Source organism: Hermetia illucens, chromosome 4, assembly GCF_905115235.1.
Source record: "Hermetia illucens chromosome 4, iHerIll2.2.curated.20191125, whole genome shotgun sequence".
NCBI classification, from domain to species: domain Eukaryota; kingdom Metazoa; phylum Arthropoda; class Insecta; order Diptera; family Stratiomyidae; genus Hermetia; species Hermetia illucens.
This window is the reverse complement of record NC_051852.1, coordinates 24,135,694-24,160,142: the sequence shown is the minus strand read 5'-3', so window position 1 is coordinate 24,160,142 and position 24,449 is coordinate 24,135,694. Positions and strand designations below refer to the sequence as shown.

The window sequence follows — 24,449 nt, the reverse complement described above, 5'->3', positions numbered from 1 at the left end:
TCTCCACTTTGTTGTTAATTTTTGGACGACTTTATTTAAATGTAGTTCCTTGGAATCGTGGTCTATTTATATGTTTTTTTATGTGAACTATAAATAACGGATTATCATTACTTTAGGATCACCCCTCGTAATTATCACCTTTCTCAATGTATGATCTATTCACCTTTTAATTAATACTTCGATGGGACTGTTGCCTGCCTTTGTGCAATTTGTCTCGTAACCCTGAATTTGCTACGTGAAGAATTATCTCCTAATAAACAAGAAAATTTACCCAATTTTACTAATCTATTTTTTTCTTTCTTTTCTCATCAGGCAGTAGATGAAGTGAATCGCGGTAACATCCGTGCTGACGGCCGACTATATGAATTGAAAGCACTGCAAGATGCAAAACGAGCATCCGAGTATTTAGCGTTAGCCAGAACATTACCTGGTTATGGAGATGTTGTATTTCCACATTGTTCTTGTGATAGTCGAAAGGAGGGACATGTTGTACCAATAGTTGGTAAGTAATGCTTCAAACAAAAACCTAGGCTACTCACGGAGAAGAGTGCATTTCTGATGATTCTGTTCTATGTTCTTTTTTAGGTACGAAAAGTTTTAGATTACACGCGTGCCGCGAAGATGGTGCACTAGAAGCTCAAATGGTCGAATTAACATGGGACACAATTACACGATGGGAAAGTGACGATGAAGCTATGGCGTTTTGTTTCCAATATACTCGCAACGAAAAATCACCGCGATGGGTCAAAGTCTACACACCATATGTAAGTATTTATTTTACTGTTTTTGAAGTATTATTTTTATAGATGAAACGCACAATCATGTTGACCTAATGGTTTTTGGAATTGGTACGTCTGAATGTGGTTGCCTTTCAATCATAAATCTTTTTTACTTTGAAAAGTATTAGAGAAAACATAGGTGCAACCCATCGATTAATCAATGTATTTCTAGTCAGTTTGCTTGTTTAGCCTGGTTTGTGAACGAAAGTAAGTTAATTTTTTTATTTACCGGTGAAAATGGCAACAATATTGCAATAAAAAATGAAAGAAGAGGTGGATTTCTCTACACCAAGTTAAATAATTGTGTTATGTTAGAGTGGTATTGTTCGGTCTTCGTGGGGCTGAGATTTGATACGCTCATATTTTGTGCTAAAAACTGGGCTAAAACCCAGGTACCTGAGTAGGTTTTTGATTGCGTTTGTTGTGTCATCCTCTATGTCTAATTTTGTGGGCATGGGTGGTGGGCATGGGATTTTCAGTCTTATCTGCACAAGATTGGAGAGGCGCAATCTCCGGATTGTGTGTTTTGTAATGGAGTTGTGGACGACGCCCATCACACTTTTTTTTTGTGGGGTTCGTCAGCAGCTCTATTCGAACACAGGGGATCTCTCTCCAAACAACATTGTCGAAGAGATGCTGAGAACTGCTGATAGGTGGAGCCGTGTTGTGCATTACGTTCGGTTCCTTCTCGTTGCTAAGAAGAAAGAGCTCGATCGATGGAGGAGCCGAATAGCAGGGGGTTCCTTGAACTGACAGTTCCCTTCCTCCTGTCCCCTCCCGTTGGTGAAAGAAATTCCCTGATTTGAAGGTTCCGGAAGGCGGGAGAGTTCGGGGACTAGCGAGAAGTAACACTGTGTGCGTAAATGCATTCACCTAACTTACATTCTTTACGTACAAACACGTTTTTGAGTGTGCCATTCCTTCTAAATAACTTTTGTGCTACACTTTATCAGAAGCCATAGATTGCGGTGTCCTAATGATATGTTATAGTTCGTCTTTTTAGACGTTTGTTTCGTCCGTTGCACCGCTGAGGCCGTTTGGTGGCTATTTGCGGTGCAGAGTAAATTAGGAATGGATGTCTATTGTTGAACTGTGATAACTCTTCTCGGATAGTTTTGGGTCCATTCTCAAATGCGTATAGGTTCTTATTTTTATAGTATATCATTCATTCACATGCACCTATTTCGGGAATCTTAGTCACTGTTCTGCTTTCGAGAATAGATAGGTTTGCCTTTTCTTCCTTTCCTGGTTCGAATGAAGGAAAATTTTCTCGCCGATTTCTGCCCCAAGAGGAGAGGGAGTTCGGATGTGATTGAAACCGGCGTTTGGCGAAATTGTAGAGGGTCTTGTTGGAAATATAATTCATTCCATCATCGGTGTGATTATGCCGCTATAGTGGTAGAAGGTTTGTCATTTCTTAAAGATCAGCCATTCATTCGAGAAGATGAATCCGCAAGTAATCAAAGGTCTAATCAAATGTTAACGTGTGGGATGCTGGGTAAGTTCAAATTGATGGTTATACCTTGATGAGGAGGGATACCTTGATTAGGAGTTAAATTGATGTTGAGCGACAGGTTTCGGAACACATTTTCTGGATCATCATCATGTTGTTTCTGAGAAAGGGGATCGTCTGACACTTTTGAGAATTGAGGACAAGTGTTGGTAAAGTATTATAGCTCATCCAAATATGAATCCCGATGAGCTTGTCCACTCATAATCTCCTCCGTGGAGATGCATTACGGCTAGAAACTGGTTTAGGGATGCCCGTTGTGAATAGTGAGAAAAGGTTTGCGGAAAGGACGGAACGCAGGTTGGGATTTTGTCAAGTCCAATCGAATCTTTGTTCCAACCTTGCTTAATGGAATTTGTGAGCTCCAGCTAGCGAATTTGGATGTTGAAATAGTCCAGTTTGATTTGTTGGTTAGGAGTGTGATGGTGTAGATAGGAGGGAGGTAGTTTATATGTTGATTACGGCTTCAAAGCTTTTTTCAAACAGTACATAGATAAAAAGCAATTGTGAGGAGCTGCAACATATTATCGCTAAGGCGGTGCAAAAAGGCTCTAGTTAGAGAAGGATTACTAAAGAATTCAGCGTCTCCAGTCGAAAGCCATTAATATCGAAAAAACTACCGTCGCGCAGTGTTAAGATTAGCCAAAGAATACGCTGAATGTGGTGTCAGAGACTGGAGCTGTGGGTTATGGTTCGACGATTCAAAATTCTTGCTGTTTTCCAAAGATGGGAGCCATTATGTTTCACGACCTTTTGGAAAATGTTATGAGATTAAACACCAAACGCTGGTTGGTCAAATATAGAAGTGGATTTGCGATGATATGGTCTTACTCTTTTCGACATATGGTTGGTCCAATGTTTAAGGCCGAGGGAACACCGAGTGTAGTCCAATATTGTTATGCTGCCTCATGCTCACGACAAAGTGGTCAACGATTAGATTTCCATGCACCACGATTATACGGAGCGTTCGGCTAGAGTGACGAAGAAGAGTTTCACAAAAACAACCGACACCGCTATTGAGGAAGATCGATCTGATTTTCGCCTTGTTGATTTTATCCTTCAGCGGTGTCGTGTTGCTGCGAGAGGATATGCGCTTTCGTTAATATTTTTCCATCAAAAAAGAGTTTACGAAACCAAAATGAAAATTAGTACTTTACTTAAAAACTAAACTTTTACAGCAGACGGCGACACTAACACATGCGCTGCAACACAGCAATAACATATTATGCCATTTTGAAATACCATCGGTTAGCTGCCAAAGCCATGAAGACAATTTGCTTACATTGTACGCGCATCAATTCTTCCAGAAAATGGAATTCTTTGAAAACTGGCGAAAAAACAGCATTTGAGGGAAGTATTGTTTGGATACTTTTTTGTCAAGAAAACTTTTCCGAAAGTCAGCTTGTGTTGGTGGATGTTTATGGCGGCGATACACTATCCTGAGCACAGTGTTTTGAGTGGTTTAAACTCTTCGACAATTTCGATATCAAGGACAAAGCGAACTGGTTAAGGGAAACAATTTAAGGACGAAGAATTGGAGACCCTGATCGGTGAAGACTTATGTCGAACGCAAGAAGAGGTTGCAAAAGTACTAGGCGTGATACATGCAACCATTTTCAGGCGTTGGGGTCATCCATAAGGTAGGAAATTGGGGTTCACACGATGATGTCGATGTCGAAAGGTGATTATGCACCTCGAACGCTATAGAAGAAAGTTGTTTTTGGATCGAATTATTAAAGGCGATGAAAATGGGTATAATAGGATAACCCGAAGTGCAAGGGATCGTATATGAAGCCCGGTCAACCAGCAACATCGATGGTAAAGCCGAATATACATGACTCTAAGGTAATGTTCTGTATTTGGTGGGATCAGAAGGAACCGATCCACTACGAGTTGGTGAAATCAGGTGAAACCATTATGGGACAGCTGGACCGACAACAACTAATTCGTTTGAAGCTAGTATTGACAGAAAAACGGTCAAAAATTACCTGGCAAAAAAGTGACTGGCAAGTTTTACCGGTGTCCGGATGACTGAGTGGTTAGAGCACAAGGCTGTCGTACGGAAGGTGGCGGTTGAAATCTAGTGGCAGTGGAATTTGTATCGTGATTTGACGTCGGATATTAGTCGACTCAGCTGTGAATGGTTACCTGAGTCAAATCAGGGAAACAATCTCGGGCGAGCGCAATGCTGACCACATTGTCTCCTATAGGGTACTGTAATCCTGTAGTGTATCGTTACGGTCAAGAATGAAGTGCTCTAACACACTTCAAGGCTCCGATCCAATTGGATTGTTGCGCCAACGATTATTATTTATAAGTTTTACCTCACCCACCGTATTCACCAGACCTGGCGACAACCGACTATCACTTATTTCGTTCGATGCAAAAGGTAGTCACTGGAATACGCTTTACTTCTGTGCAACGTATCAAAAATTGGCTTGATTCTTTCTTGGCCTCCGGAGCTCATTTGCTACCTGAAAATTGGAGAAAAGTGGTCGCAAGTGATGTACAATATTTTTAATAAAATCTAAATTTATTGAATAATTAAAATAAATTATACTTAAAAATAGATCAAAAATATATTCGTTTTTTTACAAAGACTTGAAGAACTGGTTCAATTCCCAAGACTTAAAATTCTGACATCCAAATGTTGGAGGTAGCCTTTTCCTTGATTAGTGTAGGTCTGTCCCAAAGGTTCCCGGCATGATTTTTTTTTAGTTGGCAACGCTGGTTGAAAAAGGGGGCGAGGCTTCGAGTGGAAAAGTTGGTGGGACATCTAAGCTTCGAAACGGGAACCGTCGTTAATCATCTGCAGGCGGGGTTACACGCCGTACAGAGTACCCCCGTCGAGGAAGAACATGAACCAAATTTTGGAGTAGCCTTGTGCAATCAAATTTTGTGTGAAACTGGGTAAGAACGGGTCAGACACGCTCGAAATGCTTTGGATAGCCTACGATGACGGGGCGATGAAACAGAGCGACCCAAAAAAATGGAAAAGTCTGCTGGTGACGAGTGAGATAAGCAGTTAGATATCGCCCTCTGTTTGTAGTTAAGTCCAAAATTAATAGACGATTAGCTTAATCCCAACTACAATTTTATTTTATTATGTATATATATATTTCGGGAGCAACTTACTCCCTTCATCAGTACAAAGCTTTGTACAAAGCTTTGTAGTTGTAGTTGGGATTAAGCTAATCGTCTATTAATTTTGAGATAAGCAGTGTTTATTGAAGTGCCAGGAATCCCTCTCTCTCTCTCTACGAAATGGATCCAGAATTCTTGGATAGAGTGATAACAAGGAAGGAGACGTGGACTTTTGAGTATAGTCTCAACTGAAAGCGTCAAAGCACAGCGAGTGACACACTGAGAAATTTCGCGAATTAAAACTATGCTCAATGTGCGTTGACTAACAATTTGTCGTTAACAGTGAATTTGTGAAAAACAGATAAACAGTCGATAAATACTTTAACTGCGAAATGTTCAAACGGCGTCCAACTAGAAATTTGCAACAATTGAATGTTACACCATGGCAACGAGCTGAGTCACATCACGCTCATTGTCTCAGAGTTGCTGGTCAAAGTGGGTGTGACAGTGTTGCCCCAGAAGCCATACAATCCCGACCTAGCTCCAGTGGTCTTCTTTTTATTCTCAAGGATTAAAACAAATTTGAAAGGGAAGCAAGACATGGGACACTGGAGGCAGTCAAAATAGTTACCTCGACCACACTGAAAGAGACACGAGTTGTCGACTTCCAGGGCGCCTGTTATACTTGGATGAAGCATTGGTAGCGGTGCATTTAATCAGAGAGGTAATACTTTGAAAAATTCTGAACGATTTATAAAATTGCATTGAATAAACGATTTTTAAAAAAAAAATCATTCCCGGAATTTGTGGTTGCTAGCTGCCCCTGAGTGGTCATAGTGCGTCAATTAGGCCTTCGCGCCAACGTTGACAGCTTTTTTAAATGTTTTTAGCGGTTTTCAGGACTTCCCGGTAAGACTGTATTCCTCCACCGTTCTGCGCCCAATGTGTCTCTGGAGCGACCCACTCATCAGCCATATTGGGATTCCATGGTCTAGCCATCAATAGAGTTGTTGCTCTTCTCTATTGTGTGACTTACTTATTGTAACCTCTGCCTTCTGATCAACACGTCTACAGGTAACTGGCCCGTGCGCCGACGAAGTTCTTGGTTCAAGTTCTTGCATCAGGTACACTGACGACGCAGCGCAGACAAGTGTTGACGCCGGCCAGGAGTGTATGAATGACAGTGGAAGTCATTTTCCATGTGTTGCTTCCATGTAGCGTCATTTGCTCTATATCGCTATAAATATGATCGGGGGATGTCTGCATCATTTTGTGTATGTTGCCATGAGAAAAGTAAATGGAGATGACGAGTAGGTATTTGTTACTGGCGAATAAGCTTTTGGCCGTTGTCGTGTGCTTCATAATGTAGACTATGTCCTTTCAGTATGCACCTGTGAAACGATTCACTGTCAACTTCATAGTTGAATTCTTCTATTATCACCCTTGTATCATCAGAGGGTAAACTCTTTAAACGGGTTGTTTATTCAGGCATATATTTCAATTACCCGCAGTGAACCCGACATTAAATGATTTAAAATTAATGCACGTTTGTCCATTGGTTGCCTTAAAGTTTTCACAAATTGTTAAGTTTGTTATCAATGGCAAATGGTTCCTGTTTTTTAAGGTCACACGCATTTTTCTCCAAAACGGCTAAACCGATCCGAACGAAATCTGGTGGACAGATGGGAACTATGAAATCCCACGCATACAGCGAGTGGCATAAATTTGGGTGGAGTTTAAAGGGGGCCTCCCCATACATGCAAAGGGGGGATTCAAAAATTTTTTTCACCGGATGTAGTTGTGTAGGGTATCAAATGAAAGGTCTCGATTTGTACTTTCCGAAACTGACATTAGTTTTGGCATAAATTGCAAAGTGCGTGAGTAAGGAGTCAAAATGTACGCACTTGAAGTGAGACAGGACTCATTTTCGGAAACTACCCAACCTAAAAATCCGAAAAAAATCAGGGTGGGGTGCCTAGATGAAATCTAGGCCTCAAAATATGTCCCATTCCGATATCTGCTCAAATAAACTTACTAATAGTATATTACCACTTTTTAGAAATTTACTGAAAAACCCCCCTTAAATTCATCCTAAGACTTCCGAATTTTGTACCAGCATAGGGGACAATATTTCGTATATATGTGCAAAATTTCGTACAAATCTGGCAATTAACGCCAAAGTTATAGCAGTTCAAACTTAGCAATTTCGCGCGAATTTACCGCTTCCAAAGCCATGCAAATCAGATGCTGACGTCATAATTACCCGGAATAATTGACATTCGCGTGGAATATTAAAGTCACATTTATGAAGAATCTATTTATCTGCAGCCCTTTTTAAGGTTTTGTGTAAAACACTTATGTGAAATCTAATCTTCGAGAGGTGTCCCATTCCGGTATCTGCTCAAAAAATTTACTAATAGTATATTATCAACTTTTAGAAATAGACTAAAAAACTCCCCTTAAGTTCATCCTAAGTGTACTAAACCGACATAAAGGACAGCATCGTGCATACACATGCCAAGTTTCATGAAAATCCAACTATTAGTGGGAAAGTTATAGCAGTTCAAACTTATCAATTTCGTGCTAATTAACAGCATTCTAAGCCATACAAATAAGATGCTGACGTCATAATTAACGAGAATAATTAAAATTCGAGTGAAATATTAAAATTCCATTCAAGAAGAATCTAATTCTCCCTAGCCCTTTTTTATATTTGATGTTGGTTAAATTGTTTTCATTCGCTAATAATATTAAACTGAGCGTGAAGCGTATGAGGTTGACCATTATCAACACAGGGCTTTCCATCAAATGATTTATTTAAATCGCTTTCTAGAAAATAGAGGGCAATGGAATTTTTAGCTATATTACACGGAGCTGTCGTGCACTCGTCGCTCCTCACATCTTTTTCTTTTTCTTCAGCCTTCAGTTCACAAGCGGGGTCGGCTCGTGATGATCGGTTTCATCATTTTGTTTTATGACATGCCTCACCAGGATGTAATCGCGAGACCTTTAAATCCCCATCCAGCGTATCAAGCCACCATTGTTTTGGCTGGCTTTTTGGTTGCGTACCATTGCTTTCGATGTTCTGATCAATACTGGTTGTTGAATTCGAAAACGCCTCTCTTGCAGTTTTTCCACGATCGATGCAAACCCATATCGATCGCGGATATTCTCATTTTAGACGTAATCGAAACGTGTCACGCCACCAGTGCAATGCAACATCTTCGTCCCCATTACCGGAAGACGCCGTTCATTGTCCTTTATAGTCGGCCAACACTCAGAACTATAGAGAGTGGCAGATGGACGACATTGTAGTCAATTTTAAATTTGGGACGTGCGCTGATACGTCGATCACAAAGAACACCAGTCGGGGAATGCCACTTCATCCAGGTTGCATTAATGCGTGAAACAATTTCATTACGCAGTTCTCCATTGGCTGATAGCGTTGACTCGAGATATTTAAATCGCTGAGTTCTAGCAATGGCAGTAACCTGCCCTTCGAGATACTTAAATCGCTCAGTTCTGGCAATGGCAGTAACCTGCCCAGAACTGAACGATTTCAATATCTCGGGTCAATGTTATAAGCCAATGGAGAACTACGCTATGCTCCTCACATAGGGAAACACAAAACCTTTTATACCTGAAGCGTCAAGCTTCCGGTTTCCCGACTTGTTTACCGTTAGTGAAGATCGCCGGGATGCATATTCGTTCCCGAACGATTTTGTTTCTCGGATTGTTAGGATTTTGATGTTACAACACAGTATCGACTGGCAGAGCTCTCGTAAGGCACTTGTTCGATAAAGACATCGCGTATTTTGAGATCTAAAGAAGTATTTCAGTTTATGTTACTGATGTTGCCGCTAATCTCTCCAATCCGGGCAGGCATTGTCAACATCTCGCTTAACCCATAACTTGGATAGTTTCGCACCGCCCCACGATTTTATTACCATTTGGTAGCATTGTAGGCATTATTGCACATTTCACAGTGTTAATTTGGCATATGGTACCAGCCCTATAAACCAGATTGATGTACCTCCCATTCATTGAGCATTGACCGCAATTAGTTTAAAAAAAATATTTTGGATCTCATTGATTTCTTTCTTTATTTAAATTTCAGCATGCCTACCTAGCAGATTGTTTCGATAGGATAATGGAAGAACGTAAATGGGACGACAGTGGCGATTGACAAAAATAAATATCATACAATTGATAAAGTGATAACAAATATATCTTTAGATATATAAATAATAGAAAACATGATCTGATCTTAGTCTTAAATTACTGAATACATTATTTCTGTTTATTATTATTTCTTTTTGTATGTCTTGCTTTACTACTTTTCGCCTACCTACACTCATAGTCTAGAATACAAACAAATAAATGAAATAGATTAAATTTTCTCTTTTCATTTCTGTATTATTTATTCTATTGTGTATCATTTTATAGAGAGAATGATTAAGAGCAAAACAAAACGAACAAAAATAGAAACAGTAAAGTAAATTGTATGTACTATGAACACGAAAATACAAAATATCAAATCACACTCGGCAAAATGATGTTTAGTGGGGTTTATATAGGGTACAATAATTGATAAATTTAGAAGACAACAAAGGAAATATAACGACGCCAATCATTAACACACATTGACTACTATTACACGGTAAATTGTTGTAACACTGTTTTTTCTAGGATTATATCACCATTTTCGAATTTTACATGTTAAAGGAATTTTTTTGGTTTATATCCTTTAGATGGAGGTGAAGTGTTTTGGTCTAGTTTGGATTATTTCGTATAAATTACAGTATTAACTCTTTGAACCACAGAAATTATACAAGGAAATATTTTTCGGGCAGCGCTTTGATTTAGTGATAATTTGTACGTTCTGAATTTTTAGGGATGTATTAAGTTTTACGATTGATGTAACGGAGCCATATTTTCTAAAGTCGAAACACTTCACAACTACTGAAGCAATTCTAATCGATACTAACTATAATCTACATCTTGCACCAGTCTTTCAACTAATCTCTAAGAATAAATACTATCTGTCTGCACCGGTTTTCATATACACCTGAATGTCAGTCACGTTTCTCACATTTAGACTTGGGTCCAGTATTGTCCTTCTATTCTGAAGTTATTAGGTTGTTGCAAATGAAATGGCCGCTTTGGAATTTCAAACGACTGTAAAGCTTACAATAATTTATTTATTTAATCAAAATAGGTGCCAGTCGATTCAAAATATTTCTCCCAGCGAGATTGCCAGTTTCGTAGAAGTCCAACTGTCGAGTGTTGATAAATTCGTCGAAGGCAATTTTGACAGCCTCTTCGTTCCCTCTTTTTCCGCCAAAAAATGATCCAAATGGTTAAAAAAGTGGTAGTCGGTAGGCGAAAGATCCGGTGAATATGGTGGATGAGGCAGAGTCTCATACTGTAATTCGTTCAACTTTTGAACCGTTGTTCTGGATACATGAGGTCGTGTATTGTCATGAAGGAGTATCACCCCATCTCTGTTGACCAATCTCGGCCGTTGAACACTCAATTTTTGGTGCATTTCCTCGAATTGGGCACGGTATTTCTGTGCATTTACCGTTTCTCCAGGTGCCAAGAAAGGATAGTGGATAACTTCAGCTGTAGACCACCAAACTGTCACCATCACCTTCCTCGAATGGGGGCTCGTTTTCGGCATATACTTCGGTGGCTCATCAGCATCTAGCCATTGTACTGATCCGCGACGATTGTCGTATAATATCCACTTTTCATCACATGTCACTATTCTGTGCAAAAATGGATCGCGTCTGTTGCAGGAGAGTAAAGAACTGCAAATTTTCTTTCGAAGGGCCATGTTTTGCTCCGTAAGGGCATGCGGAACCCATTTGCCGAGCTTTTTCACCTTTGCAAGTTGTTGCAAGTGTCGGGAAACTGTCGAATAGTGTACGTCCAGTTTCTCTGCAATGTCTCTCGCAGACTGACGTGTGTCGGATCCGACTAGCAAACGCAGCTCATCGTTGTCAATCGATGATCCTGGATGTCTCCGTGGCTCACTTTGAAGGTTTACGTCGCCTGACCGGAATTTTTCGAACCACCGCCGTGTGATTCGTTCACTTACCCTATCAGCTCCAAATGCACTGTTAATGTTCCTGGTCACCTCCGCTGCTTTATGACCGTGTTTGAGCTCATACAGGAAAAGTATACGTTCTTGGCTATTTTCCATCCTTTTTTTCCTTTTTATTCACTGTCGATGGTCACGATGGTCAAAGCTGAAATGATCCTTGATCCTTAATTAAATGTAGGAGTATTTATACTTTATTATCCGACACCAACAACGCCAACTGGTGGTGGTTTGATACAGCAAAATCGCAACTAACTTGACTTGATTGCCAAATCGGCCATTTCATATGCAACAACCTAATAATTCAAAAGCAAGCAACAATCCAAGCAAGTATCCATTGTGTATCTATTTGTTCTTCAATCTTAAAAGGTCTGTCCCTCGAAAGATTGGCTGAAATAAATTGTAAACTAAAAGATTGATGCCTGTTTTCTTTTGAAACTGAAACTTTCAGTTTTTCTAACCCATTTCAACTCCTCATTTTCCCCATTGTCCGATATAATCTTTTATTTTTGAGTTAAATTCGAATTGAAAGCGTATTATGTACATAATTCTGTACATAACTTAGGGAACTAAGGAGATGAAACAAAACCGTTATAAAGAATAAAAAATCAATTGTTATAAATACTTGAAAACGTATTGTGCGGCCATAAATGATCTAATCGCATTTAAAATGTGCGGGGAAAACTATTAAACGGATTCTCCTAAAAGATGGAAGAGGTTGTTTGAATGTCATGCGAGATGAATTGTTCTAGAAACGACGTGGATCAGAATAAAATCAACTCTCTCCTCCATACAAATGCAAAACAATGTTAAACATTTACAAATTCTAACATTCCAATCTAAATAGATAAGTGATTGAAAAGCAATCGAAATTAAACAAAGGAAATGTGCAACAATTCAATTATTTACATAAAATATTAAAGAAAACTGAACGAATAAATTTAAACAGAAATACAAATAAATATTACAATTGAATTGTTGAAGAGACAAACAAAAAAAGATAAATATTAGCAATTTATAAATAAGATCTAAATAAAACTAATTAAAAGAGTTATCTAATATAGTCCCATTTAAATCAAGAGAACATGATAACGATTAAACTAAATAAAATTGTAATTCATAAATGAAATTTATTGCACTCTTCGAATATATTTGTATTGTAGATGCACCGAGACTTTATGTTGCTTTTCGTCCAATACATATAAAACTATTATGTAAATTGAAAATTCTATATGATTGTGTATTGTATTGTTGTTACAGTGATAGAGATGCGAATGATATGATCATTCGATTGAATTGAATTGAATTGAAGAGTTTTTATTCGGTGTATGTCCGTATGAATTGTCTAAGACCAATTAAATGAAATTTTTCTAACGTTATAGACGTGATTCCATGTCTATTGATAATTTTAACTATCTTCATCCTGTTCGATAATTGTATGTGAATTGGAGAAAATGTATGCATCATTTCTTTAGATAATATTAACTTTAATTTGACCAAATTTTTTTGGTTAGCTGTCCATATTGTTTTATTGCGATATATATCCTTCTTGTCTCGAGCTTTTTTTTGGGTTTGATAATTTAATTAACACAAGTAATCACATAAATATAAACGGAGAAGCAGTTAATATTAATGGAATTATATTAGAAATCAATTTATATGTACATCTAGTATTTTTATAAATTATGTTATTATACATTATCCATTTGCCACATTCATTGCGGGAAGAACGAAGATAAATCGGGAAGATACAGTTCATCTATAATAAATATTATAATTTTATATATAAAAGGTATATTATGAGATGTATGGATATTGATGAAAACAAAACAACAAAATGATCCAAAATTATATAAATAAATGAGAAACTTTGTTGCATTAATTAGAGATCTATCTATTCCTATTAAGTATGAATGAAATGTGGGTAATTCAATGCAGAATTTAATGAATATAATAAGATTTAAAATTGAATTGCAAATTGTTTTATTCCTGACCAGTATTCCAAATTCATGCCACCCAAGCTGCATTTTATGAGAATTTTCGCTAATATTGATTTTGACATCTTTGGTGTAATGTTTTTCTGGTCTACGTACTTTGGGAGCTGTGGTGAACCCTGTGCTCAATTATAATTCTATAAGTCTATCCCTGACTAGCTTGTATACCAATTTTCAAGTCGATTGCTCTGCTAGTTTGCGTTTGAGAGCTTATTCAAGAAAATGCGTCGGTTGTGTAGATGCAAATGGAGACAACAGAGAGATATTCTATCATCAAATGTTTCTATTTGAAAAGCCAAATACCACTTCAAATCTAAGAAAATGGATTCAACACTGATAGACTCTTTTCCATGATATTCGACAGTCAAACAAGGGGTTTTTGAATTTAAAGAAGGTCCAACAAGCACTGATGGCACATTATGTGAGTTCAGGACGCCATGTTGAGGTCACAGTTGTCGAAATGATTGGAAAAATTTATAAAATTGTTGTAGAGGACCGTGAATTAGAAGTAAGTGAGCTAGCCTTGAATATTAACCGAATGTCTTCTTCTTTTTCTTCAGCCTTTGTCCCGTTTACAAGCGGGGTCGGCGTGTCGTGATCGGTTTCGCCATTTGGCTCTATCAAATGCCTCATCTGGATGCAATCTCCAGGCTTTTAAATTTCCATTAAGTGTATCAGACCAATCTTGGTAAGTGAATTCTCATTAGCACGAATTGCGTGACCATACCATCAAAGACGCCTCTCTCGCAAGTTTTCCACGATCGGTGCACCCCATAACGATCGCGGATATCCTCATTTCAGGACGGACAACATTACGGTAAATTTTAGATTTGAGATGTACGTCGATCACAAAGAACACCAGTTGTGGTTTTGGGCAGATCACTGTCGTTGACATTGATTGTGCCTGTTTCATGGGGATCGGTCGTCAAAAATTCAGTTTTATTTAGATTCAATCTGAGACCGTGTCGCATGGATAAGTTGCTCCAGATAATTTTTGCTATTAGACGCTAGGAAAACATCATCTGCATAAAGCAGTGTGTGGGGCGCTGGACGTTGGATATCCCGTGTGATGGTGTCCATAACAAGAACAAAGAGGAGTGGTAAGAGAGCGCTTCCTTGATGAACACCAACACAGATACGAAGCGGTTTTGTTACACACGCCATAGTTCGAACTTTACTTTTCGGATCTTGGTAGAGAAACTGAACCCAGTGCACGAGTTCTTCTGGCACGAAATGTTGTCGTAAAGTATACCAGATTAGTTCGTGTGGCACATGGTCAGATCCAGAAAGGCAATGTAAAGAGGGCTATGCTTCTCACGGTGTTTCTCCATGAGTAACCGCGCAGCGTGTATTGCGTCAGTAGTTCCGCAGTTCTTAACAAATCCGGCTTGATTCACGGTTATTTCAAGGATTTCGCGAATACGGTTGTCAAGAATGCGTTCAAAAATCTTCATGGTATGGGAAAGTAACCGGATCGGACGGTAATTTGAACATTCTGCTGGATTGCCTTTCTTTTTCCATATTGGAACTGCGGTACTTCCTTGCCAGTCGACGGTGTTCTATCTTCCTGAATAAACCGACTAAAGAATTCATTGAGCCACAGTGTTGGGTCGCAGCTTTTCGCTTTCTAGAGCTCAAATGCGATGTCCCCAATTTCATTCGTGTTTTTGCTTCCTCGACTTCAGGTGAAGTATTCTCGCCATCTATCTATCACTGCTCGACGGTTAGTAAACAAAGTACCGTTCTTGTCATTAACGCAACAGAAGTGTTTGATATCCTGTGTGCGTTCACTTCGGCTTTTGGCTAGTCGATACAGATCTTTCTCGCCATCCCGAGTGTTCAGTTTATCGTAAAGATTTTTATAATGGTCCGCTCGGGTGACAGCGATCACTTTTTTTTTCTTCCTGTTTGGCATTCTTATAAAGTTGCCAATTGGCGAGCGTTTGATCGTCGAGAAACTTGTGATAGAGGCGTTTCTTTTACGGACCTTCATTTCAACATCGTCATTCCAAAGCCAAGTATCTCGGTTGATGTACCGCTTACCTGGCTTGGTGATTCCGAGGGTTGCAGAGGCCGCTTTGTGGATCGTGTCTCTTATTTGTTTCCACGATTGTCCTAGATTCGTAATGGTTGGTAATCGCGTAAGTGAGATCATTACTTCTTTCTTCTCACGAAATCGCCACCATTTAATACCCCGCGGGTCAGTGCGTTCCTCACCATGTTTTTTCGTTGGCTTAATTCGCAAGAAGGCAATCAACAGTCGATGTTGAGGTGCGATGGTCTCATAGCGAACAGCTTTGTGTGTGATTGTGGTAAAATGTCGGTGGCTTATAAGAACATAGTCGATTTGCGTTTTACTGTTCCCACTATAAAATATAGGAAGATGATACAATCATTTGATGAACCATGTATTCATAAGTACAAGGTCATGGGAGTCCGTAAAATCGATTATACGTTCGTCGCCCTGATTGCGCACCCCAGACCCCTTTCTCCATGGCACCTGTTACCGTCTGTCTTTTCACCCATATGACCATTAAGGCCGTCGGCAGTGACTCGTCAGCGGGTACATTGCAGGTCTTTGTATCGAGAAGTTGCCAGAAGTTATCTTCCTCGGCATCAGGTAGTTCTGTCTGTGGTGCATACGCGGTAAAGAAGTGAATAGAGCGATCGGCTGATATGGTAAGCTTCATCAGCCGATAATCAAATCGTTCGACTTTTTTAATGACATCACGGAAACCCTCTGAGATGGCAATGCCAACACCGTATTGAGTGTGTAGGTTACCAAAATAAAGAAGTTTATAGCCATACCGCGTTCGTGTTCAATGTCGCAGCTTTTGGCACTAGACCATCGGGTCTCTTGCAGAGCACAAATATCAACGCGCCTTTTCCGAAGGGCTCTTGCGAGTTCCTCGGTCTTTCTAGTTAGGGTGCCAATATTTAGTACGCGGACACATATTTGTTTTGCCGCCCATGCGTCAAGAACCCTTGTCCATTTCTCGATAGAACCGGGGCGCGTTCTGCCAATCGGTATAACCGTTTCTGAGAAAAATGCGTGTGACAGACATACAAGGTGTCGTGGTCCAAGAGTGATTGCCGATAAATTCAATGCTTGGGTCCTTGAACGGGGTAGCAGACAAAGAAATGCAAGGGAGCGTTTATTAAAATCTGGATGTAATTCCTTCCTCAATCATAGCCCTAACCCTTTACAGCTCTGCACTGGTGCGTGGTATGTTCTGGGGCGTCAGCGAGGACTACAACCGCAGCGATCATCAGGTAATCTTCTTTGAGCTATGACTAGAGCCACAAGGCCACAAGAGAACCATCACGCCCGAAACCGAGAAAGATCTCAGGCTGGTTTGTAAAAAATTTAATTGAGTGAATCTTTATAGAGGTGTGGCTAGACCAACCCAGTAAAGCAGACGCCTCTACGGAACGAGTTGTCTATGTGGTCCAATGTATCGCCAAAGCATGCGACGCGTCCATACCTAGGAGGTGTTCATTCCCCAGTAGAAGACCAAAAAAACTGGAGAAATACTGAGCTAGACAGCCTTCAATCAGCGTGCCACCGGAGGCTCAGAGGGTGGTAAGCAGAATCGACCAGGTTCAAAAAGGCGCCTATATGCAAGCCTACCATTCAGCGGGGCAAGAGGGAATGTTTTACGGAGCTTTGTTCGGAAGAGGACGTAAGCCTGTGGAGGAGCGCCTATAGAATCGTGAGGCTTCTCAGATCGACACTACGGGTTCCGAAAAACGAGATCTACCATTGGTGCCATCAAAATGGCTATTGACTTGGCCGAAGATGCATTTTGCAGAAAGGGTATTACTAGCAAATATGTCGTGGTGGTGACCCTGGACGTGAGAAATGCATTTAATTCGGCTAATTGGAACTCAGTAAAGGAATATCTGGCGAAGGTTGGTATTCCCGCTTACCTTGCGGCTATTATCAACAGCTATGTACAAGAACGGAGGCTCTAGTAAGACACCGATGAAGGACCCTAGGAGTACGTTGTCTCTGTGGGTGTCCCACAAGGTTCCATAGGGATCTACCACTGTGAAAATTCTTGCACATCTTCATAATTTTCTGATTCCGGAGGAAGTCGCGATGGTGGGTTACACTGATGATATAACGCTGGGTGTAATCGCAAAGCATCTCGAAGATGCTGAGTTATACTCATGCGAAGCGATCAGTGTTGGTAAGGGTTGGCTAGAGAGTTCTCGTCTAACGCTTGCGGAGGAAAAAACGGAACCGGTCCACATAACTAACCGCCTTAAAAGAAATTATACTCGTATTCAAATTGGGAATCATATAATCACTTCTACGCCTGTCCTCAAATAGTTGGAAGTTCTGAGAGACGCGAAGCTCAGTTGTAACCAACACGTGCAGTATTCTTGCGGCAAAGCATCCACCGCGAATGTGGCCCTGGCAATGATGATGCCGAACGTTGGAGGGTTACGGTATGCTTCCAGGTTGCTGCGATCCTGCTCTATGCAGCTTCAGTTTGGGGAAAAGCATGAGTGTAGTCTACAGAAGAACAGTCCTAAGGGTGTGGTCTGTCTCTAGGACTGCCTCAGATGATATAACGTTCGTCATCTCGAGTATGATGCGCATTGACATCTTGGCAGATGAGATGACGAACAAATACAATGCCAAGTCTATCTCTCCTTTATCGCAGACGAAAAACGTCGAAGAGAAAAGATCTCTAAATAGGTGACAAGAGCGTTAGGGACGTTGCCATCAAGGATAATTTTACCCAGTTTCTCACGGGGCACGGAGGATATCGCCAGTACCTGCACAGGTTCAAACTGGACACATCACGTGATTGTTCAAACTGCGGTGGAGCCTCAGAGGACCCAGAGTATGTATTCTTTCTCTCCTGGAGATTTGTGGAAGAAAGGAAGAACCTAGAGGAGACTGTAGGGGAGGTGTTGGTACCAGAACATCTGGTGCAGAGAATGCTAGCATGTCAGGAAGATTGGGATGCGATCAACTTCATGGTCGCATCTATCCAGAGCAAACTGTGAAAGGCAGAGAAGACGCCGCGTAGAGACGAAACGTGACCAAACTAGAGTGAGGTGATTCCGAATCTTGTTGTAATACCTTCTGGTTCCACGGGGAATTGGGGGAGTCGGGGGTAGTTTTAATGGATAAAATTCCTACATGCTGGCGTGTCCAAGCCAGTGCTTTTTGGAGATTTTCACCTCCCCGAAGAAAACGACAGACAGGTTTTGTTTTACACAAAATTTTAAAAATGCTCTACATACATCAGGCCGTTCATTTCGATTTTATTCTGGAAGAGTGGTCAAATCAAATCCCTCTCAAAGAAAAATGAAAGCCCCTTCTACCCGGATGTACAGGCCTCTCTCCCCTTCCGGGGGCAGCCTGCCTTTCTTGGGATATAGGTTCAGATACGCATCCTATAGGCCCGAAAGGCTTAAAACGCAGGGCTGGAAGTCTACGAAAGGCAGATATGTCCGAAGAATTGGATCTAATCAATGAATGGACATGGTCGGACGAAACACGGGCCTCTAACAGGCCAAGAACCTCAAGCCCGCCAACCATTCGGTCTTCAGTTGCGTTCTCACGTTCGGTCGCACCACTCTTTTCGCCGGCCTGCGCAGCCTTTTTTTGGTGCTACCTGCGCCATGGGTGACAACTGCGAATAGGAGGAAATGGCGAAACGCTTCAATTCAATCAATTCGCAACTGTTTGCTTTAGAGGGTCGAAGCGTTAATATTGTATTAACCAATTTACAGAGGTCAAGAGTAACTTTGCCCTCGTGGTTGACAATAGTCAACTGGTTTTATCTTTTATCTTTTGGTAAATTTAATCTTTTGTTGATTCGTCACAGTGGCTATTTAGCTTGGCGGGGAGACCAAAAAATGATGGCAGGATTTAGTGTAATGTGTATGTATAACAACGAGGAATAAGATACTCGGCAGTTACAGTGAGTGACAATTGTTCAGGGATAGTATTTAGGAAGCTAAAACAAAAATGTTTATTTGAGGTTTTGAGTTGGATCTGATACCCCATCTATTTGCTGGCGCACCACACTAATTTCAAGAAACATGTGGTTCCTTCCTTCTAATGACCGAACAACTCGGTTTGGGCAAGTATCCAACTTTTATCTAAAAGATAGCTGACGGTTTTGTCACAAGGGCAGAGGCAATTCTTCAGACTTAACTTCACCTTTGCCCTGCGGAGCAGAGTACCTGAAAGCGGTTGCAGGTATTGTTTGCTTCGATTATATATAATATCAGGATTAGTAAATACGACATGGGTATCTGTCTTTGCTACGGAACCGTTGTCAATAAATGGGAAGTTGAGATTTAAAAGAGCTAAACGTCACACACAGGATCAAGTAGAATAGTGTCGGCCCTTTGCTACTAGCTTCGTTGAGCTAGTCAATTGGTTTAGAGAGACAGAAGGTGGCTGCCTGATTCGGTTCTATCTGAGTGACTTTTTTGAGAGCTTATCTGATTCGTTCTTTAACATGCGTATATGTAGTTTTGTTACGAGTTTAATCACTATTGACTGTGACATAGTCGAGCCCTAGTCATGTAAATACTGATACACTCTTTCCAAATGTATCTCTGAAGGTTTTACTTTGTTGCTGAACATTGGCATGGAGTCAAAAGAAATGGTTACAACTACTGGCGATAACGATGAATCAGAAAAAAAACCCATTGGGATCATAAACGCATGTGATGTTGATGGATGGTGATTTTTCCGAGGAAAGTATGTAAACAAGCATAAATAAATGCGATGGTACAGTTCTGTTTACAATTGCATTGTAAATCTCAGCAATTTTTGATTGATCTCTGAATGCAGCTCATTATCAGGCATTCTTGTTGATATCTAATTCTTACTGTTCCTTTTATAGTATATAAAGTACAGCCGGCGATGCACCAAGTCAAGTGCTATTGTAGTTCGCTCAGTGCGTTGTCGACTTTGCATTTATTACTAAATTCCATGAATAATTAGCTACTTATAAGTTGCATTGCCTCAACCTCCCATCATTAGTCTAATCATAACTCTCGGACTAAGAAGATGGAATCATTGTTCTGGATTGAAAGTGCAGGCTTCGATCAACATTATAGTGCCGCATATCCCCGCGCGAATAGTTCTGAGTCTGATGAAGTTCTTGTGAAGAAAAAGTACTTTGAGATACTTTAATCCTTTTCCTTTCAAAGTGGCTAATATTTTTGTAGACAAGGGAGAACGTACTATCGCCTCGTTGACGATTTTGTAGGAGTCCCATCCACATCAAAGCAGGTTTGTGCTTCTCAATGTTGCGGTGTAGAAAACCACAACTGAAAGTATCTTTTTCTATTAATTTCAGAATCTAGAAAAATTGATTTCGGCTCAAGCATTCCAGTCACTTCCTTTGAGGTAAATTTGAATTATTTTATGTTGTACCTTTCCTATCTTTTGTTTGAAGTGAAGAAGTCCAAGATAGATAATTTTTATTTCCGTATCTCCTAGCATACCAGACTGTGATATCTTCCTGAATGGCGGAAAACAGTTCACTTACTTCAACGTTTATATGGCTGGGCTGAAAACTACTTCACGAACATTCGCCGAGTTTGAAAACCTGCATAGTTCTCTAAAGACACCATTCCACTATATAAGTCGACACCTACCACAACTACCACAAGACTATGTGCACTTCAGTGGCATTGCAGAGATCGAGAGCTACTGCCAAGATCTTGAGAAGTATCTTTATGAGCTATGTCGGATTAAGGTCATTGCCGAGAGTGACTACGTTCAAGAGTTTTTGAGTTCATCAATGGGATTTGATACTGCTGGGGTTGATAGCAGAGAGCATATTCGATTATCAGACCGTGTGTTCTTAAATTTTCCAGCAGGACGTCATGGAGATAAGTCCGATTTGAGGATGGGAGGGGATTTGGATTTCGTGGAGGATTTAGTGGATTTGCCAAAAGCAAGATCGTCAAAGTCATCTGTTACTTCGTAGAATACTTGGTAGTTTCCAGCCATATTTTTTCTGTAATTATCATAAATTCTAGATTGAATGTAAAGTGTAGAATACGAAAATATGATACATACCTTACGCGATGTGCTGCGTGGGGACACATGAAGTTTTATTAGATATGAATTGCTATGCTAGGCTCTATTTGTGTTATATTATGTTTGTTTTTATTGTGAATATATTCATGGAAGTGGTGTAAATTGTTCCATGATAATGAAACTTTATTCTTCCCCGGTTCAGTGCTCGTTGATGGTGACGTACATTGTATTCATTACTCATAGGTATGATCAAAGTGTATTTCAAAGTGCCAATATTGACATCAATTGCGCCTGACTGTGTCCACCGAGGGACTGTCAAGAGCATCGCCGCCTGGTTAGTTTTGTGGTCCACTTACTTCCCTCTATGTTCATATGATCATAAACCCAGAGTGGGTGAATTTGTGTGCCGCCCAATCTGTTCAGCGCGTCTCTGCACTGCTCCACTAGACTGGATCATACCCCAACCATCGACAGGCCCCCAGTATTGCCAGTACTTTTCCTTGGAATATGATACAATAGGACTCAAAGAAGACCGTACGAATCGGTTACACTGTGCGTACCCAGAAAAACCCCTGGACCGACCCCACAGACCATTTTTGATCCGTCGGTGAAGAGTAATATGTCACAACCTTTCAACATGCTTAGAGCGAAATTCGTTTTGGAGCTTGACTTGGGTTTAGCATAATCATTTGAAAGTGCCCAGAGCTCCCGAAGCACTTGTTTAGGATGCTACTATGACTGTTGGACTTACCTGTTTAAATCCTTGGTTCATGATGTCTGACAGCACAGCACGCTATCGCCTGTTCAGTGAGGGCATCTATGAGCGGGACTGAATAGCCCCAGTAGCACCAGCATACGTGATTCTTGCGCTCGTATATTAAGATGGGACGACGCACAGGGCGAAACATGGATTAATAGCCACCAAGGAAACGCTTGGTAAATCAACACCAACAGCTCTGCTATCAAACAATATTTCCGTCTCTATGTTGTGATCGCTCAGAGTTGTTTCTTAATGAAAAACTGCAGACGAAGGCGAGTCTCATATACCTTAAAACGGGACAAATTGTTCCAATTGGTCCTTCAGGTTTGGGACTGGGTGAGGCTGTCAATCCTACACGGAAACCGAAAATTACGAAACCACGAAAGGAGCCTCGCACTGGATGAATTTTTCACCGACGGACCTGGCAACATTTTCTCATAGAACGTTGGTTCCCTGTACAGACTGAATGCTGCTCAGCAGCTAGCCGATAATCGGTCCCAATATATGACTAATGTAACAGCGTTCCAAGAGATGCGCTGGACAAGGACAGGGACACCATATATAATAATGCTCATCGAGTAAACCATGTGTTTGGAGCAGAGTTTCTAGTTAGCCAAAAAATGAAACCTGCTGTTATCGGCATTGAAAACATTGATGAAACTGCAGAATCAGTGAAGGATACCTTTTACTAGGTCGCGCAACGAACCCTCGAAGCCTATCCCAGGTATAATAACAAAATCATACTTGAGGATTTTAGCAGCCAAGTAGGGACGGAGCCTGTATTCAAGCGATCCATTGGCTCCCACATGCATTGCATAAAAATACCAATGATAACAGAGTGCAGATTATTCAGTTAGCAGTATCACATGAAATGGTTGCAGGCAGGGCTTGACAGGATATCGACTGATGTGCCGTTGATGATGATGATTAAAGGTACGGAACGGGTATACCTTCGTGAACAAAGTTGCCAGTTCGCTGAAGCCTGATCTACACTCAGCTGACCGCGGAACTCATGGACGGATCCACGCTCGCTCGCGTAACGCGGTCTACTAATACCAGTTTAATGCACACTATCCGACTAGGACCTCGAAGAGGTTGGTTTCTGATACACGCCAGAACCTTCAGATATAACGCCAGTAAGGGGGTCCGAACTACTTGCTCGGGTACCTCGGAGATCTTACTCCCCGTATTGTAAGCGACTGTGTGGAGTTGCCAAACCTCTCATTAGCCGCACCCCTTCGTGCGGATAAGGGAACGCTGGGTGGATACGTTATGGGCATGCACATGCATACACACCTGTGGATAAAAAATTAGCTACGGGAAGGACACCCAGAAATCGAATTGAATATGGAGGACAAGAAGGGTACTTTTGTACAGTACACGGCTTCGGAAGCCCAGTACCGGCGGTTTTTGGAAGTGGGAAAGCGGCTTTCCGGTCGTAGATATTCAACGACCGCAGTGCCCCAGTAGTGGGAAACTTGGCTACTTTGGCATCTAACGCTACAAGAGATCTTAGTGGAGTGTAAATGAGATCTACACCGGATTCCTTTCGGAAAAGCTCAAAACTTGGGAGGTCAACATTGATGGCAACTTTACCTCTAGGCAGTCGAGATTCGTCGAGGGATACGGAAAGGAATTTGGAGAGTCCCCGGACTGATATAACTATCGATGCTGTAAAATGCGAACTTGGAAGGCAGCAAACTGCAACAGCGTTTGTTTCATTGGGGGAACACATAAATGAACTCTGTGAGTTCATTAAAGAGAGGCGGAATATCCAATAATATATCAGGGAAAACGGAGTAAGAATGGAATAACTGAATCCCTTGGCGTCCAACAAGTGGCCAAGAAGAAAAAAGCCTCAACGCCAAAGAAAGCTGTGCTGGCGAAAATTCCGGGTAGTTCTTCGATTACGGGTCCAATTGTGACAAAAGGGGAACAGTCTACAGCTCATATACCCAAAGAATGGGCGGCAAAAAGCGGCTCAAGGAGAAAAAGGAGACTCGTCCGGAAGTAATCATTACTTCCAAGAAAGGAGATATGTCCTACGCCGACATTCTTCGGATAGTCAAAGCCGATCCGGAATTGACAGAGCTGGGTGGCAGTGTGCACTGGAGATCCACGATGCATGTTGTGCAAAGGGAGAACGGGAGTAGATGAGCGGCACGTTGCAGGTGGTGGCCGGTGCCC

General features: G+C 40.9%; 2 protein-coding genes across 4 annotated transcripts in view; both read left to right on the top strand.

The window, feature by feature from the left end:
- LOC119653745 (sorting nexin-27-like) overlaps positions 1-9,926 on the top strand; it is an 87,694-nt gene extending 77,768 nt beyond the window's left edge. For all 3 annotated transcript variants that reach the window (XM_038058669.1, XM_038058670.1, XM_038058668.1), the window contains exons 6-8: positions 313-502; positions 586-764; positions 9,491-9,926. In XM_038058669.1, the coding sequence (XP_037914597.1) occupies positions 313-502; positions 586-764; positions 9,491-9,559 (438 nt within the window). In that variant the 3' untranslated portion in view covers positions 9,560-9,926. The remainder of the gene's footprint in view (positions 1-312; positions 503-585; positions 765-9,490) is intronic.
- A 10,455-nt stretch (positions 9,927-20,381) lies between these two features.
- Positions 20,382-21,667, top strand: LOC119654701 (sorting nexin-27-like). Its single transcript, XM_038060215.1, has 4 exons — positions 20,382-20,628; positions 20,683-20,746; positions 20,814-20,863; positions 20,957-21,667. Exons 1-4 carry the CDS (start codon positions 20,522-20,524, stop codon positions 21,447-21,449), a joined length of 714 nt encoding a protein of 237 aa, XP_037916143.1. The 5' UTR covers positions 20,382-20,521; the 3' UTR covers positions 21,450-21,667.
- The last annotated feature ends 2,782 nt before the right edge of the window (positions 21,668-24,449 follow it).

Coding starts and splice junctions, on each gene's coding strand:
- LOC119654701 (XM_038060215.1), top strand. CDS start 20,522: ATGGAATCATTGTTCTGGATTGAAAGTGCAGGCTTCGATCAACATTAT. Junction 20,747..20,813: donor TCCCATCCACATCAAAGCAG/GTTTGTGCTTCT, acceptor TATTAATTTCAG/AATCTAGAAAAATTGATTTC. Junction 20,864..20,956: donor TTCCAGTCACTTCCTTTGAG/GTAAATTTGAAT, acceptor CGTATCTCCTAG/CATACCAGACTGTGATATCT.